The 13,799-nt window shown below is 44.8% G+C and overlaps 1 protein-coding gene across 1 annotated transcript in view; it reads left to right on the forward strand.

The window, feature by feature from the left end:
• The window catches only part of LOC145359312 (voltage-gated delayed rectifier potassium channel KCNH4-like), a 187,060-nt gene that overhangs the window by 136,163 nt on the left and 37,098 nt on the right, over positions 1–13,799 (forward strand). The window contains exons 12-13 of the mRNA XM_080213902.1: positions 4,787–4,825; positions 7,881–8,242. Coding sequence (XP_080070028.1) covers positions 4,787–4,825; positions 7,881–8,242 — 401 coding nt within the window. The remainder of the gene's footprint in view (positions 1–4,786; positions 4,826–7,880; positions 8,243–13,799) is intronic.

Consider the following 13,799-nt stretch of genomic DNA (forward strand, 5'->3'; position numbering starts at 1 on the left):
GGTGAATCTCTGGAATTCTCTGCCCGTTGAAGTGGTGGAGGCTGCCTCACTAAATATTTTTAAGAAGCGGGTTGATGGGTTCTTGATAAGAGAGGGGATTAAGGGTTATGGGGAGAGGGCGGGAAAGTGGAACTGAGCTACCACAGATCAGCCATGATCTTGTTGAATGGCGGGGCAGGCTCGAAGGGCTGGATGGCCTACTCCTGCTCCTATTTCTTATGTTCTTATGTTCTTATTTTCTTTTCAGTCATGTCGTTTTCCAATAATGCAATGGTTCTCAGTAAGCTCGTGGCCTCCAAATCTCAACGGACCTCTCAATGATCTGTTGAATTTTCTGTCCTGCTTGCTACGATTCCTGCGGCAGGTGGGACGGGAAATTTTTAACCATTGTTAATAGTTTCTATGTAATACCAGTTATTCAGACCTCCCACCATTGGTGGCACTGTGGCATGAATCACCCTGGTCTGTGTGCCATTTTACAAAAACTGCTGGAAAATCTCACCAGGTCTGACAGAATCTGTGGGGAGAGAATATAGCCAATGTTTTGAGTTTGGAGGACCCTTCGTCAGAGCTGCCATGCGCTGCCATATGCACACCCTCGATATCTCTCTGCAGCACCGACTCACTCTATCTCAGAGCTGTCCTGGTCCCCAGGTTCACTTCATTCTTAACCTCATCCTATGCATCAACAAGAAACTTTTTCTCTTCCTTTTAAGTATTAGGGGATGCAAGCTCCCAACATCTCTTCTATTAGCTCTGACAAAGGGTCATCTAGACTTGAAATGTTGGCTCAATTCTCTCGCCACAGGTGATGTCAGACCTGCTGAGATTTTCCAGCATTTTCTGTTTTTGTTTCGGATCCAGCATCTGCAGTATTTTGCTTTTATCTGTCTGTCATTTTAGCTCTATTACAACAAACACAATTTTTAAAAAATGATCCATTTTCTCCAACTGACTATGACCAACTTTTGAGAAATCATTACCACATATAGAAGTACTCAACACATCTGGGAAGTAACTGTCCTTTCTTGATCTGTTGCAGTTTTTATTGCACTTGATGGTGTGATAAAATAAGTTTCCCACAGAAAGGACCATCTTGCCTTATGTTACATGTTCTCACCAGGCTCGTATTAATCAAGTATGATTTTTATACAGAAACACCCGAGAGTTGTGGAGTTTTGTCTCGCTATCATGGAAATACAGCCCCATAAGTTTCACATTGATCTGAGTCCCAAGGCACTCAGCATGAAACACATAAGCAGATTCAAGCTGGCATCCCTAGTCCAGTATCTCCTCTCTGACTTGCTGGAAGCTAGAGATGTTACCAGCACCCTGCCACATGCATCAAATGCAAATGGATGACAGGGTGGCACAGTGGTTAGCACTGCTGCCTCAAAGCGCCAGGGACCTGGGTTCGATTCTGGCCTTGGGTCACTGTCTGTGTGGAGTTTGCATGTTCTTCCCATGTCTGTGTGGGTTTCCTTCAGGTGCTCCGGTTTCCCCCATGCTCCCAAGATGTTCAGGTTAGGTTGATTGATCATGCTAAATTGCCCCTTGGTGTCCCAAGACGTGTAGGGTAGGGGGATTATCCATGGTAAATACATAGGGTTACACGGATAGGGTCTGGGTGGGATAATCCGTTGGAGAGTGGGTGCAGGCCCTATGGGCCAAATGTCCTACTTCTGCCCTGCGGAGATTCTAAGCATGATTTGAACAACTAAAATATTTTTTTCAAAAATGGAAATGCAACTGAACCAAATGTAAGTTTATTTGTCCACATTTATTGTCAAGTGCGGTAATTTGGGCAGCACTGTGACTGTCTAAGCAGGGGATTAACACAGCCTGCTCTTTACTAATTCCTAGTACCATGCTGGACTCTACAAGCTTATTACTGTCAGATGTTCAGGATGTTGGTCAGCTTAATGCGATGTGAGGGAATTGACAGTTTGGAGGATCAAGTGGAGAAATTGTTCTGGTCTCAGTATGAGTAACACCTTCTGCTTTTGGTGGGATTACCTCGTGTTAGAATTCATTCCTCTGTGTCTGCAGGTCAGTGCTAACAGTCTATGATCATGAGAAGATTATGTTAATCAGACACAGAATGAGGAAAATTGCCTCTAGTCATGACTTTCCATGTTAGAAAACGTGGTGATTAAGAAGCAGCTGTTCTCACACGGTGCTGTAGAATTATAAATGTGTGTCCGTGTCTGAATTCCCTCAGAGCAGCTGGTAAGAGAAAGGACTGAGCTGTTTAATTTCCTCTCCGCACTGTGGCTATAGTGTTTGAGATGGATTAATGTCAGATTGCCAACCTGAAGGTAATTGTTAACCAAAATTAAATTCCAGACCTCCCTCACATTTTCCAGGAATGATATCCTTGGAAATAGTAAATATATAAAGCACCTGAATATTGAGAGTGGAAAATTTTAAGGTGTTTAAAGTTCTAAAGTTTTAAAGTTTATTTATTAATGTCACAAGGAGGCTTACATTAACACTGCAGTGAAGTTACTGTGAAATTCTCCTAATTGCCACACTCCGGTGCCTGTTCGGGTACACTAAGGGAGAATTTAACATGGCCAATGCACCTAACCAGCGCGTCTTTCAGACTGTGGGAGGAACCCAGAGCACCCGGAGGAAACGCATGCAGACATGGGGAGAATGTGCAAACTCTACACAGACAGTGACCCGGGTCCCTGGCGCTGTGAGGCAACAGTGCTAACCACCATGCCATGCCATCCTGTAAATGGGTATAAATGGTTTACTGAGCGGGGAGCAGGGGGGTGGGGGGTCCTCCCAAATTCCAGAAAAGGAGGGAGTCAGGCTTGCCGGTTGGGAGGGTGGGGGGTGGTGGCGGGTGAGTTAGGAGGGTGGTTACAGTGGCACAGTGGTTAGCAGTGCTGCCTCACAGAGCCAGGGACTCTGGTTCGATTCCCGGCTTGGGTCACTGTCTGTGTAGAATTTGCACATTCTCCCCATGTCTGCGTGGGTTTCCACTGCGTGCTCCAGTTTCCTCCCACAGTCTGATAAGACGTGCTGATTAGGTGCATTGGCCACGCTAAATTCTTCCTCAGTGTCCCCGAACAGGTGCCGGCGTGTGGCGACTAGGGGATTTTCACAATAACGTCATTGTAGTGTTGATGTAAGCCTTACTTGTCACACTAATAAATAACTTTAAACTTTAAACCTTTCCCACTCAGGGGCTGCAGATCAACAGGACTGTCATGGTCATAAATTGGTACCACGCAATATTATTCATAAGGTTCAAGACATTATTTTATTTTTATAGGCAGAGGGCACAGGTAGATTGTTTTTGTAGAAGTATGAGAATCAATGTTGCCATGGTGAATTTGTGACATTCCTATTTCCCACTGCAGCCATGAAATGGATCACTGGAATCACTGGACAAGTAATCTGGAAACCTAGGGTAATGCTCTGGGGACCTGGCTTCAAATCCCACCACGGCAGCTGGTGGAATTTGAATTCAATAAAAAATACCTGGAATTAAGAATCTACTGATGACCATGAAACCACTGTCAGTAGTGGGAGAAACCCATCTGGTTCATTAATGCCCTTTAAGGAAGGAAATCTGCTGTCCTTATCTGGTCTGACCTACTTGTGACTCCAGACTCACATCAATGTGGATGATTTTTGAAATGCCCTCAGGAGTGGACAATAAATGCTGGCCCAGCCAGCGATGCCCACATCCCATCAACTAATAAAAAAGTCACTGTTCGTTAGGCTGCTAATCCATCCTGGGACATGGGCATCATGAGCTGACCAGCATTTACAGCCAGTTGCCCTTTGAGGGCAGTTGAGAGTCAATCATATTGCTGGGGCTCTGGAATTACATGTAGGTCAGACCAGGTAAGGACGGCAGATTTCCTTCTCTAAAGGACATTAGTGAACCGGATGGGTTTTTCCGACAATCGACAATGGTCATCAGTAGATCCCTACTTCCATTTTTTTTTAATCAAATTCAAATCCCAACAGCTGCTGCGGCAGGATTCGAACCCAGGTCCTCAGAACATTAGCTGAGCTTCTGGATTAATTGTCTAACGATAATACCACTAGGCCATTGCCTCGCCAATGCATATGCAATGAGCCCATCCCTAACATGGTATAGCTAAAATCACGGTATAGCTAATTTTCATTAACAATCTTCCCATCTTATCCAGTTGAACATGAGCCCATGTCCTGGAATTTGAATGGAGATAGTCATCCTGTTTTAAACCAGTTAAAATTAAGGGTTATCATAATAACATTATTTGCTTCCTGTCTGTAACAATCAGCTTTAAGTACATTTCCAACGTCAATTTCTTTAAGATACTTTGGTCGCAATGTCAATCTGTTAATCACTGCTAGATTCACCAAACATAGATTCAGATACATGGAGCTGTTCATTTGTTCAAGTTTTTTTCAATATTCTTTCACAGGATGTGGTCATTGTTGGCTGGGCCAGCATTTATCGTCCATCCCTAATTGCCCTTGAGAAGGTAGTGGTGAGCCGTCTTCTTAAAACACTGAAGTCCATGTGGTGTACATACACCCACAGTGCTGTTAGGAAGAAAGGTCCATGGTTTTTGACTCAATGAGCAAGAAGGAATGGGGATATTGTTCCAGTTCAGGGTGGTGCGTGGCTTGGAGTGGAACTTGTAAGTGGTGGTGTTCCCATGCGTCTGCTGTCCTTGTCCTTCTAGGTGCTAGAGGTTGTGAGTTTGGAATGAGCTGTGCTGTCAAAGGAACGTAGTTGACTCCACGATGTTAATTGCATCTATTGTTTTTGCAGGGAATCTCAAAGTTTGCCAAATCCCCAAGACTCTCTCAGGTATGGTGACTGTGTTATTCTGCGTGTGCTCGATGTTTTATTGTGGTGTAAACTTTGGGTGGTGATGAGTAATAAACTGACCCAGAGAGTGGTGAATCTGTGGAACTCGCGACCATGGAAAGTATTTGAAGCGGAAGCATCATGTGATTTCAAGAAGAAATTAGATTTTGCTCTTGGGTCTGAGGGGATCAAGGGAAATGGGGGGAAAGGGGGGAATCAGGACATTGAATTTGATGATCAGCCATGATCGTGATGAATGGTGGAATAGGCTCAAAGGGCCGAATGGACTGCTCCTGTGTCTACTTTCTATGCGTCTATGTTAAGTCTGTCCAGACCCTTACGATTTTAAATACGCCAATCAAATCTCCTCCCTTTTGTCTAAGAAATTCAATTCTAACTTCATCAATCTATCCTGATAGTTCCTTATCCATGGAAGCATTCTTATGAATCTTTTCTGCACCCTCTCAAAAACGTTCACATCCTTCCTCAAGTATGGCACTCAGAACTGGACACAATGGGTGAGATTTTATGGCCTGGCTCGAGCGAGACCAGAAATTCCTGCCTGAGCTCAATGAACATTTCTGTTGTCCTGCTCCAATTTCGTGGTGGGCGGTGTGGTAGAATTTTGGCAAATACTTCAGCTGAGGATGATGGAAATAAATTCAACCTAACCTCCTTGCTCTTCTACACTATGGTCTTATTAATAAAGCCTTGTGCTTTTTTTACACAGCAAGTGGGTGGGGTGTAGAATGCACTGTCTGAGGGCATGGTGGAGGCATGTCCAATCGAGCCACTCAAAAAGGAATTAGACTATCAGAGAGTTGATGGGCCAAATGGTCTCCTTCTACACTGTAGGGATTCAATGAAATGTGCCTTCTGAACGCATTTGCAACAACGCCTCAAATTGATCTTCAATTTCAGATTTCAATAAAAATTCATCTTTCTGGGACATTCGCAAAAACTTGTTCAACTTGAAAAGGAACAATTTTCACTGTGCAAAAGACAAAATTAACAATTAGGCCTTTCATATTCTGCTATAGCCTGGCTTTCTCTCACCTCGCCACATCCGGTGAGTCTTTTCCTTTTGAATAATGGCTGGAGGTAGTCAATAATTGGCTCAGGTAATTCAATCTCAATGACAGAGTGGCACAGTGGTTAGCACTGCTGTCTCACAGCACCAGGGACACGTGTTTGATTCCTGGCTTGGGTGACTATGTGGAGTTTGCATGTTCTCCCATGTCAGCCTGGGTTTCCTCTGGGAGCTCCGGTTTCCTCCCACAGTCTGAAAGATATGCAGGCTGGGTGCATTGGCCATGCTAAATTCTCCCTCAGTGTACCTGAACAGGCGCCGGAGTGTGGCAACTAGGGGATTTTCACAGCCACTTCATTGCAGTGTTAATGTAAGCCTATTTGTGACACTAATAAATAAACTTAAAACTTTATTCTTGACTGCTGACTGCCCGATCTGGGTGCGGGATCAAAGGGGCCAGGAAGACTCCAGACTCATTCCTTGTACTCTACCAAGGTGGCTTATCTCAACTGAGAAAGGTGTGGCGAAGTAACAGTTGGATCTATTAGAAAAGGTGAAAATCAGCTAGAGCATGACTGTGCATGGAAATCAGGTGGTGGAAGGATAGATCTCAAATAGCTTTCTTGCAGAATAAAAAGTAAAAATGCTGGATAAACTCAGCAGGACTGGCAGCATCTGTGGAGAGAGAATCAGAAAAGTTAACATTTCAAGTCATCAAGAACTCAAGATGTTAAAGCTTAAGTTTACGTTTATTTATTAGTGTCAAAAGTAGGCTTACATTAACACTGCAATGAAGTTACTGTGAAAATCCCCTAGTTGCCACACTGCGGCACCTGTTCGGATACACTGAGGGAGAATTTAGCATGGCCAATGCGCCTAACCAGCTTGTCTTTCAGACTGTGGCAGGAAACTGGGGCACCCCAGGAGAAACCTACACAGACATGAGGAAAACATACAAACTCCACACACTGACCCAAGCCGTGAATTGAATCCAGGTCCCAGGCGCTGTGAGGCAGCAGTGCTAACTACTGTGCCACCGTGCCCCCCCCATTTCTCTCGCTACAGATGTTGCGAGATCTGCTGAGTGTTTTCAGCATTTTCTGTTTCTATTTCACATTTCCAGCAGCATTTTGCTTTTCTTTTAGGCTTCTTGCTCTGTCTGATGTCCCACACGAAATATGGTCACTCACAGAGAGATGAGAGGGATAGCCACTACCTGAGCAACCATACCTCTCCATCAGTTAGAAACTCTAAATGAGCAGGTGGGAATAAAGTCAAGATAGTTCCACTGCCAAATTTTAAGAATTAATCTTTTCTCCCTCACGCAACTACTCACATCCAGTGCCAGAAAACTAGGTGTCATTCTTACACTGAAATGAAAAGCAATGAATATTGAGTAGAATCATACAGTGCAGGAGGAGACCATTTGGCCCATCAGGTCTGCACCGACCACAATCCCACCCAAGCCCTATCCCCATAACCCCATACATTAACCTTGCTAGTCCCCTCCTGACACTGAGGGGCAATTTAGAATGGCCAATTCACCTAACCTGTGCATCTTTGGACTGAGGGAGGAAACTGGAGCACCCGGAGGAAACCCACACAGACACAGGGAGAACATACAAATTCCACATAGACAGTGACCTGAGCTGGGAATTGAACCAGGGTCCCTGGCGCTGTGAGGCAGTTGTGCTAGCCACAGTTACAGTCACAGTCACAGTTGAGTTCCAGTTCAGCTCTACTTGGAACTCAGCTTTGCAAAAAGCTGAGAAAGCCCCCATCAGCTGGAGAGTTATAGAATCATAGAATAGAATCCCCACAGTGCAGAAGGAGGCCATTCAGCCCATTGAGCCTGCACCGACAACAATCCCATCCTATCCCTATAAGCCCATATATTTAAATGGGGTTGTTATGGAGAGTTGGTGGGCTAAATTCTTTAAAATTGAAATGTTTGGAGTCTTTGCTTTTCTCTTTCAAAAAAGAAGATTGCAGGGACTGATGAGACAATTGTATTTGTTTCCTTAGAATCGTCTGGAAGGCAGGGACAATTCCAATAAGAAACTTCCCTCCATTTTAGAAACTGAGGATGAACCAAATGAATACTCGCAGCTCTCGCCAGCCACTAAGACCCGGAGGAAACTCACATTGCCCGGTTTGAACAGTCCAATCCGCCGGGGGTCACTCGGTAGCTTGCTGGGAGATGACCTCAAGCATTATTCGACGATAAGACTTGCTAGCCGCTCACCGGCCAAGTGCAGGAGGGGCGGAAGCCCCCAATGCAAGAAGGAAGACACCACATCTAATGGTGGAAATGGTAATGCACGGAAGCCAACAAAACTCCTTCTACCATCTCTAAACTGCTGTGGACCTCCTGACCTCAGTCCTAGGTATGACTCCAATGAATTGTGATTTTTATTTATTCATTCGTGGGACATGGGCGTCGCTGGCTGGCCAGCATTTATTGCTCATCCCTAGTTGCCCTTGAGCTGAGAGGGCAGTTTTGAGTCAAGCATGTTGCTGTGGCTCTGGAATCACACGTAGACCAGACCAGGTAAGGACGGCAGATTGCCTTCTCTAAAGAGACGTTTTCTGACAATGGTTTCATGGTCATCAGTAGATTCTTAATTCCAGACTTTTTAAATTAAATTCAAATTCTACCAGCTGGCGTGGTGGGATTCGCACCCCGGTCCCCAGAACATTACAAATTTGCTGGATTAATAGTCTGCCAATGTCATTGGTTCAATCCTCATACCAGCCAAATGCAATTGCCTATCACTGTGCCACCCTGGCTTTTGGGGAAGCGTGGTGGCACCATGTTAGCACTGCTAACTCACGGTACCAGGGATCCGTGTTCGATTTCTAGCTTGGGTCACTGTCTGTGTGGAGTCTGCACATTCTCCCTGTGTCTGCGTGTGTTTCCTCCGAGTGTTCTGGTTTCCTCCCACAGTCCAAAAGACATGCTAGTTAGGTGCTTTGGCCATGCTAAATTCTCCCTCCGTGTAGTCAAACAAGTGCCGGAGTGTGGCGACTAGGGGATTTTCACAGTAACTTCATTGCAGTGTTACTGTGGGCCTAATTGTGATACCAATAAATGAAGTTTAAACTTTAATACCACTAGTTCATCGCCCCCTCATTAGCAATATCTAAGTATGTATTATTGTGGCACACTCAAGTTGAGCAAGTGCACAGGTGTATTTCCAACAGCCCTATTTACACAAGATCATGGAATAGACAACAAACCCAACTTGGAGACAATGTCAATGTGGAACCAAAATGGCCCACACTAATCCACCATACAGCCATACAGGAGCTCAGGGTGGACAAATATGAGACCCAGGCGGGGGACTGGCCTCTGGAGCTGCTGGCCTGTCTGATTGGCAGACAGCTTCACAAGCCTTCCTTTCCTTCCTCAGGCCCAGCAGTGCCAGGGTGGCGGCAGTGCCAGGGTGGGGCTGCCAGTAGGAAAAGAAAGTCAAGGCACACAGATCCCTGGAGTGGTAAAGTCTGGGTCCATAGGCCGGGTATGTTAGGTAGAGCGGTGGGTGGGGAGGGAATTAGTTTAAGAGTAGGAATGTGTAGGAAGGAACTGGGGGATACGACCCAAGTGTGGGGGTTGGGGGGGTTGTGCCCCATGATCACCAAAAGACAGCTACCAAAGGGCCACACCCCTTCCTTCCTGCCCTTTAAACATTGAAGTTAAAAGTAAGTCTGGCTTCCAGCTCCCTCCACAAAAGTTTTATGGTGTGAGCAGTTTAGTCACAGGGTCGACTGGCTTTATAAAAATCTTAAACCACCCTTGATTATCCATTTAAATATGATGGATAGGCTTTTGATTCTGGTGCCCATGCACCCTCCCCGCCTCGTGTTGTGTGATTAAGCTTGGTGATGGGTGGGGAGGTGTTGGGGTGGGCACCTGTCCTATTTTAACCCTGCCCCACTAACACGAAGGAAACATGTCACCAAGGGTAAGTTCAGGCCCGTGTATTTAATGGTCAATTTGGCTTTATTTCTCTTATTGAGTTATACAGCTGTTGTGGAATGTTTGGCTAATTTGTCAATTGATTTGGGGGGGGATTCATCCATATTCATGGCAAAATCTGCAAATTAATTTATGGACCAGAATGAATCTAAGACGATTTATTTTGGGGACAGCATGGTGGCACAGTGGTTGGGCTGACTGTCTGTGGAGTCTGCACGTTCTCCCTGTGTCTGCGTGGGTTTCCTCCTGTTTCTCCGGTTTCCTCCCACAGTCCAAAGATGTGCGGGTTAGGTGGATTGGTCATGGCCATTAGTGTCCCAAGTAGGTAAGGTGGGATTAATGGGTAAATATATGGGGTTACGGGAATTGAGCCTGGGTGCAGTCAGTACAAACTTGATGGGCCGAATGGCCTCCTTCTATAAATCTATGATTCTCTGGTGATTTGTGATGTTGCTGAATAATGGAAACAAGTCACTGAACAAACTGACTGATCTTATATCTGATGGAGTTGGATGGATTTATTTTCCACACACAATGGATGTCAGGGTCATCTTCAGAATAAATGTGGTCAATTGGGAGATGGAGATTCTTTCAGGAATAGAATTAGCAAACGGTACAGTTTCAAAGCACAGTTTGTGAAGTGATTCGATTTGTGGGTTAGCAGTGAAGAGGAAAATATTTTTGTTTCTCTTCATGGTAGAAGTTCTGCACAGCCTTGGTCAGGATTATTGTGTCTTTCGGTTGTAAGGCAATGACCGTGTCATATACAAGGTTTTACCCAAGTGAGAGAGTAAATGCAAAGTTCTTTTATACACTTTTTTATTCCCCCAATAGATGTTTTGGCCACCCCTGACAAAACAGTCCGAGATACAAAAGCGGAATGTCTTTGCCTGCATTCCACCTCACCGCTTGCAAAGAGAGCCCTAATTTCCTGTAATATTGGAAATAGCTTGGTGGTGCCACCTTGTGAAAGGAACAGATTCCTTGTAGAGTACTTTGTGCGAGAGTGGATTTTGGTGAGAAATTGGAGATTGGTGCTAAATGAGGACTGTGTTAATAAGACGGGCCTGTTGGATAATCTGGATCGAACAGATCACTTTGGTCTGAATTGCTGCTTACTGCCATTGGAATGCCTTTGAAAACACCAAAACCATAAGACCGTAAGATATAGGGGCAGAATTTGGCCCATCGAGCCTGCTCCGCCATTCAATCATGGCTGAAATGATTCTGACCCCCTTTCTCCTGCCTTCTCCCCGTAACCCTTAATCCCCTATTGATCAAGAACCTATCTGACTCTGTCTCTGGGCCCGATTTGGGGCAGTTCTGGTGAAGTAATACATTTTTTCACTGAAATTTTCCAGCCCTTCCCACCAGCAGGATACACACCAAGTTAGGGAACACAGATCTTTATTCCTTCTACGCACTCCCCACTCCAAATGTTAGCTGCCCACTCAGGGTGAGTCCCAGCCAGCTTATGCCACATACCCAGTCACATGACCCAGTCCCTTAAAGGGGCAATGCCCAAGATACATAAAATAAATGCTGGCCCAGCCAGCAATGCCTACATCCCATGAACAAATATATATGAAAAAATACAAATAATGATACTACGCTAAGCTGTGGCATTCAGAATGCAGTTTCATGCTTCAACATGAAGGTACCCTCTTCAACACTTGTTAAAACAAATTTTTAAATAAAGTAGCTAAGCCTCCTGGTTGGTGAGGGGAACCCCTCTGTAGAGCAGTCTTTGTGTCGGCTGGGTAGGCAGATGGGGCCTGTTGGGCTGCCAGACCAATGGTGGGCCACCTCCATTGCCAGGAAATATGCCACTTGTGGGTGGGGTGGCTTCACCCTTCATATTCATTCACAGGATGTGGGGATTTGTGGGAGTGTGGCTGCTAAAGCAGCTTTTATTACCCATCCGTAATTACCCTTGAGAAAGATGATAATTTACCTTCATAAATGCTAAGTCTGATAATGTCACCACTGAGGTATATTACCTTGGCTTAGATGGGCTCCACACACCCAGTTCCACTGAAAGTATTGGCATGTGTAAGGATGCCTGAACGATTGACCGAGAGGGTTCACAGATTCTTGGCCTCCATTTTCTTGATGCAATGGTGGGCCGATAAACTGCTTGGAGACAACGGGCCAGCAGCAGGCCAGAGTGCCAGGCTCCAGGCAGCCCAACAGGCCCCATCTGCCTACCCAGCTGACCCAAAGGTTGCTCTACAGAGGGGTTCCCCTCACCAACCAGGAGGCTTAACTACTTTGTTTAAAAATTTGTTTTAACAAGTATTGAAGAGGGTACCTTCATGTTTAAGCATGAATCTGCATTCTGCATGTCACAGCTCAGCATAGTATTATTATTTGTATTTTTTCATATATATTAGTTCATGAGCCAGCATTTATTTTAGGAGTCAACCACATTGCCATGGATCTGGAGTCACATGTAGGCCAGACCGGGTAAGGACAGCGGATTTCCTTTCCTTAAGGACATCAGTGAAGCAGATGGGTTTTTACAGCAATCAATAATAGTTTCATGGTCATCGGAAGACTTATAATTCCAGAATATTTTTATTGAATTCAAATTTCACCACCCACCCTGGTGGGATACAAACCCAGATCCACAGAGAATTACCCTGGGTCTCTGGATAACTAGTTCATGGCAATACCACTACGCTACTGCCTCTCCTACACCAAGTGTTAGTTGACAATTAAATTTAAAAATAAAATCTGATTGGGTGGGATGTGTTTGGGACTGATATGCAATCACATGCTCAATGTCATCCCGAGCACGCCATAGTCATGTGATCTCTATCATGAGGCACAGGTTAGGAGCAGTTGTATTACACTCAGTTCTAATCAAGACATTGTACGGAAGCACTGTACGTTCTGAGCTCGTAACATTGTGTAAGAAGTGGAGTTAAGACTGACTTTCAAAGAGCTTATGAGAAGACCTGGTCACTGAAAGGGGAACACAGAAATGTCCAGAGCTGCCCAAGCAGCTAAAAAAACTCACTGATGGTTGCACACACCACTTGGCATTTCCACAGATCCTGAACATTATCAATGTAGACAGTATGAGATAGTCACTGTTCTTCCCGGAGTGGAAGCTATGGATGATCTGCTGGTCTGTGGGTGTGGAGACATAGCGGAAGAAGCCATTGCTGATCACAATCGGAATCTCATACAACTGCTAGAGAGAGCTCACCAGAAGAACCTGGGGCTGAGCAAGAACAAATTACAGCTAAAGACCAAGTCCACAAAGTTAAAGTTGATTTATCAGTTAACATTAATACCGCCCACCCCAGACCAATGCCGACATCTCCACATAATAGCAAAAAAAGGCTGCCAAAACCAGAAGAAGTAACAGACACAAGTGAAAAAAATCAAGGTGAAATGGCAGAAATCCAAATTTCACCAACAAAACCTCCAAACCATTGCCAGAATTGAGCATAGGAGAGTCAGTCAGAGAGTAAACCTTCAATGTTCTCAACAGGAATCAACCAACCTGGAGACTTAGGGAGATGTGTTGAGCAGTTGTCACCTCGATTATAGGTGATAGATGTGAATGAACAAATATACCAGTACAGCCACAGGTATTTGTAAACACCTCAAGGAGCTGTTCCTTCACTGCCGGCAGTGACTTGATTTGATTTGATTTGATTTATTATTGTCACATGCATTAGCATACAGTGATAAGTATTGTTTCTCCTGCACTATACAGGCAAAGCATACCGTTCATAGGAAAGGAAACGAGAGAGTGCAGATTGTAATGTTACAGTCATAGCTCGGATGTCGAGGAAAATCAACTTAGTGCGAGGTAGATCCATTCAAAATTCTGATGACAAGAGGGAAGAAGCAGTTCTTAAGTTGATTGGTACATGACTTCAGATCTTTTTCCCATCGGAAGACGGTGGAAGAAAAAATGTCCAGGGTCCATGGGGTCCTTAATTATGCTG

This window comes from Carcharhinus amblyrhynchos, chromosome 27 (genome assembly GCF_965287045.1).
Source record: "Carcharhinus amblyrhynchos chromosome 27, sCarAmb.v2.hapA, whole genome shotgun sequence".
Classification (NCBI taxonomy): domain Eukaryota; kingdom Metazoa; phylum Chordata; class Chondrichthyes; order Carcharhiniformes; family Carcharhinidae; genus Carcharhinus; species Carcharhinus amblyrhynchos.